Genomic DNA, 4,328 nt, shown 5'->3' with positions numbered 1-4,328 from the left:
AATGGAATTAGCTTTGTTAAGGTCCAATTTCCTAGAGGACCGAGAAGCCTCTATAGCTAGGCTCTTGCATGGGTTAAACCAAGGCATTCATATATTGTTGAGTTACAACACTATGTTGAATTAGATGACTTGGCCCAACAAGCCATCAAAGTGGAAGAACAATTGAGGAGGAAAAAAATCCAAATTTTCCTCGGGGTCTAGTTCCAAATATCATTCATCAAAGTGGATAGACAAACTGATGAAGGGGGACCAACAAAAGGTGTTAACCTAATGCCAAGGAAGCCATGACTACAAGTCAAGGTAAACTACCTATGGTGGCTAGTCAAAGTAGTAGAGATGTAAAATGCTTCAAGTGCTTAGGCCTTAGACATATTGCTTCTCAATGTCCTACAAGGAAGACAATGATCATGATGAATGGAGATGTGGAGTCTCTTTACTCTTTAATACCAACCTTTGTTAAGGAAGAAGTTTGGTTTGTTAATAAAATGAACCCGAAATGGAGTAAATAAATAAAAGGTCACTAAATTTATTATTCTTTTGTTCTTTATTTATTTGTATTTCACAACTAACTATTCATCACTTTTATATATTAGAATACCATTAAAGTGATGTTGGTATTTATTTCACAAAATCGAGATGGTATTCAAAGGTACTTAATAATTATGTAATAGGTAATTGCTTCGATACCATTATATCGGCGTTAGAATTTATTCTAACAAAACTTATTCACATGATTACTAAGAACGTAAGTTGTAACTAGAATATTCTTGAAACCATTATACCGGCGTTGGAATTTATTTCAACAAAGCCGAGATGGCGAACAAAGAATAAAACTGAGTTCTCTTACTTACAAAAAGGACATAACGAAAATGAGAGTATTAATCGTTCAACAAATTAACACTGTTGTTAGGATGATTTGTTGAGAGAAGAAAACTCCCAACTAAAATAAAATAACCACCGAATAACGCTTTCAACATGAGCCTCATCTCCTCCAAATGTTGCAACTGAAGTTTCATTTTGTCACTTGCTGCTTTGGGGTCCAGGTTGAAACATTTGAGGGCCCATAATGCTTTATGCTCAAGCTCCACATGCAAATGACAAGCCTTCCTATATACCAGCTAAAATGGGGACAATCCAGTCGGTGCTTTGCATGTTGTCCAGTAGGCCCATAGTGCATCATCCAATCGAAGAGAACAATCGTTCCTTGTAGTTGACACAGTTTTTTTTCCAGAATTCTCTTGATCTCTTGATTGGACACCTCTGCTTGTCCATTTGTTTTGGGATGATAAGGTGATGCTACCTTGTGTCGGACCCCTTAGTGTTGTAGGACCTTCTCCAATTGTGAATTGCAGAAATGTGATCCTCCGTCACTAATGAGTACCCAAGGTGTGCCAAACCGACTAAATACATTCCTCTTCAAAAACTTGATCACAATCTTAGCATCATCCTTTTGTGTAGCTATGGCCTCTACCCATTTGGACACATAATCCACCGCCACCACAATGTATACTTGTGAGCATGACAGTGGAAATGGTCTCATAAAGTCAATTCCCCAACAATCAAACATTTCACTTTCCTGAATGTTTGTCAAAGGCATTCCATTCCTCTTAGAGATCTCGCCTGATCTTTGGAATTTATCACATTGTTGTGCATACTTATGTGCATCCTTGAATACAGAAGGCCAGTAAAAGCCATATTGGAGGACTTTTGCAGCTGTCCTCTCTCCATTAAAGTGCCCTCCATATTGCAAACTATGACAGTGCCATAGGATGCTCTTGGCTTCTTATGTGGATGCACACCTTCTCAATAGTCCATTCGAACCAGTCTTAAAAAGATGAGGATCATCACACACATACTGATGGGACTCTCGCAAGAATCTTCTCTTTTGATGCCATGACAACTCTTTAGGAATGACCCCTATAGCTTTCAAGTTAGTCATGTCAGCAAACCATGGCCTTTCCTGAACCATAATAAGCTTCTCATCAGGAAACTCCTCTACCACCTCTGATTCTGTTACTATGACCTCTTGATTGACCAGTCTTGACAGATGATCTTCTACACAATTCTCGCTCCCTTTTTTATCCTTGATCTCCAAGTTGAATTCCTGCAACAACAAAACCCAACACAACAATCTCGGCTTGGAGTCCGATTTAGTTAGCAAGTATTTTATAGCAGGATGGTCAGTAAAAATTATGACTTTTGAGCCAATCAAATAGGACCTAAATTTCTCCAAAGCATACACTATAGCTAGTAGTTCTTTTCTATGGTGGCATAATTAACTTGTGCCTCATTGAGTACCTTACTAGCATAATGTATGGCATGGAAAAATTTAGCCTTTCGCTTTCCTAGTATCGCACCGACCGCATAATCAGTAGCATCACACATAAGGTCAAAATCAAGATGTTAGTGGGGAACTACTATAACAAGAGCATAAATTAGTATTTGTTTTAAGGTTTCAAAAGATTTGGCACACTCAACATCAAATTGAAAAATAGTATCTTTGTTTAGAAGATTGTTGAGTGGCTTTGCTATTTTAGAAAAGTCTTTAATAAACCTTCTATAAAAACATGCATGCCCAAGGAAACTTCGAATTCCCTTGACATTAAGTGGTGGTGGAAGGTCCTTGATGACCTCTATCTTTGCCTTTGTCAACTTCGATGCCCCTAGAAGAGATCTTGTGTCCTAAGACCACTCCCCCAGTCACCATGAAGTGACACTTTTCCCAGATCAGTACCAGGTTTGTCTCAACACATCGTTGCAGAACGATGTCCAGATTTGCCAAGCAGCTCCCAAATGACGACCTGAAGACCGAGAAGTCATCCTTAAAGACCTCAATGCAGTGCTCCACAAGATCATAAAATAGCTAACATGCACCTCTGAAATGCTGCTGGTGCATTGCACAGTCCAAATGACATATTCCTGTATGCTAAGACACCAAAAAGACAAGTGAAAGCTGTTTTTTCCTGGTCTTGGGGATCCACAATGATCTGACTATAACCAGAATATCCATCTAGGAAACAGTAAAATTCTTGTCCAACCAATCTTTCTATCATTTGGTCCATGAATGGCAAAGGAAAGTGATCTTTGCGAGTGGCATGGTTCAGTTTCCGGTAATCAATACACATTCGCCAACCAATGACTGTTCTAGTTGGAATGAGTTCATCCTTGTCAGTCTTGACCACAGTCATACCTCCCTTCTTTGGGACCACCTGAACATGACTAACCCACTTAATATCAAATATGGGATACATCATCCCAACATCTAATAGTTTCATCACTTCCTTCTTCACCATTTCCTTCATAGTGGGATTAAGACGCCTCTGAGGTTGCGCCACTAGTTTGTAATCTTCTTCCATATGGATCTTATGCATGCAGGAAGATGGACTGATTCCATGCAAATCAGTCAGTGTCCACCCTATTGCCCCTGCATTCTTCCTCAGCACCCCAATTGAATATTGTTCTTCATCAAATGTAAGGGCACTACTGATGATTACCAGTTTCTGCCCTCCTTCTAAAAATACATACTTCCAATGTGAAGGAAGTACTTTCAACTCCACCTTTGGAGATTTAGTTGTCATCTCTTTCCCCAACTCTTCAAAATGATTCTGATTAGATGCAACCTTGCGGGGTGCATCTAACTCTACCAAACATGTCTTGATAATGTTATCATCATTTATGTTGTTTCCCTCTAGGTCTCCCCTCAAAACCTTCTCCAAAGGACTACTCCTACTCAAATGAATGTCATTGAGCATGAATAAGTCCTCATCAATGACATCCATCTGAAAGCAGTGTTGCTTGTCCTTCGGATGATGCATAACATCAAAAACATTAAAGTTCACCTCTTGGTCTTCAACTCTTACCTTCAACTTTCCATCATGAACATCAATAATAACTTGGACAGTCTTCATAAAAGGTCTACCCAAAATAAGAGGAACCTCCTTGTTCTTTTCAATATCCACGATGACAAAATCCACAGGAAAGACCAACCCATCTACCTTCACCAAAACATCCTCTGCAACTCCATAAGGATACTTGATAGATCTATCAGCAAGTTGCAAAGTCATTCGGGTAGGCTTGATTTCCAAATCCCTAATTCTTTTCATCCTAGAAAGGGCATCAAATTAATGCTGGCACCTGGATCAAGCAGTGTCTTTCCCACAGACAATTCATCAATAGTGAGCGGAATAGTAAAGCTGTCAGGATCTTTAGTCTTCTCAGGCAAAGACTTTTGAATGATAGCACTGCACCCAGCTTCTAAGGTCACTGTCTCTTTCGATAACTTTCTTTTCTTTGTCAACAAGTCCTTCATGAGTTTAGCATACACATGC

General features: G+C 39.3%; 1 protein-coding gene across 1 annotated transcript; it reads right to left on the bottom strand.

Moving 5' to 3' along the window:
- LOC109357993 lies at positions 1,316 to 2,385 on the bottom strand. The gene is made up of 3 exons (XM_019602061.1): positions 2,299 to 2,385; positions 1,857 to 2,104; positions 1,316 to 1,751 (listed from the first exon to the last, which is right to left on the bottom strand). The coding sequence occupies exons 1-3, from the start codon at positions 2,383 to 2,385 to the stop codon at positions 1,316 to 1,318; spliced, it is 771 nt and encodes a 256-aa protein (XP_019457606.1).

This window comes from Lupinus angustifolius, chromosome LG10 (genome assembly GCF_001865875.1).
Source record: "Lupinus angustifolius cultivar Tanjil chromosome LG10, LupAngTanjil_v1.0, whole genome shotgun sequence".
Taxonomy (NCBI): Eukaryota; Viridiplantae; Streptophyta; class Magnoliopsida; order Fabales; family Fabaceae; genus Lupinus; species Lupinus angustifolius.
The sequence above is the reverse complement of the archived record's forward strand: the minus strand, read 5'-3'. Positions and strand labels throughout refer to the sequence as shown.

Coding starts and splice junctions, on each gene's coding strand:
- LOC109357993 (XM_019602061.1), bottom strand. CDS start 2,385: ATGTGTGATGCTACTGATTATGCGGTCGGTGCGATACTAGGAAAGCGA. Junction 2,105..2,298: donor CCATACATTATGCTAGTAAG/GTACTCAATGAG, acceptor TTGTTGTTGCAG/GAATTCAACTTGGAGATCAA. Junction 1,752..1,856: donor TTCTTGCGAGAGTCCCATCA/GTATGTGTGTGA, acceptor GCACTGTCATAG/TTTGCAATATGGAGGGCACT.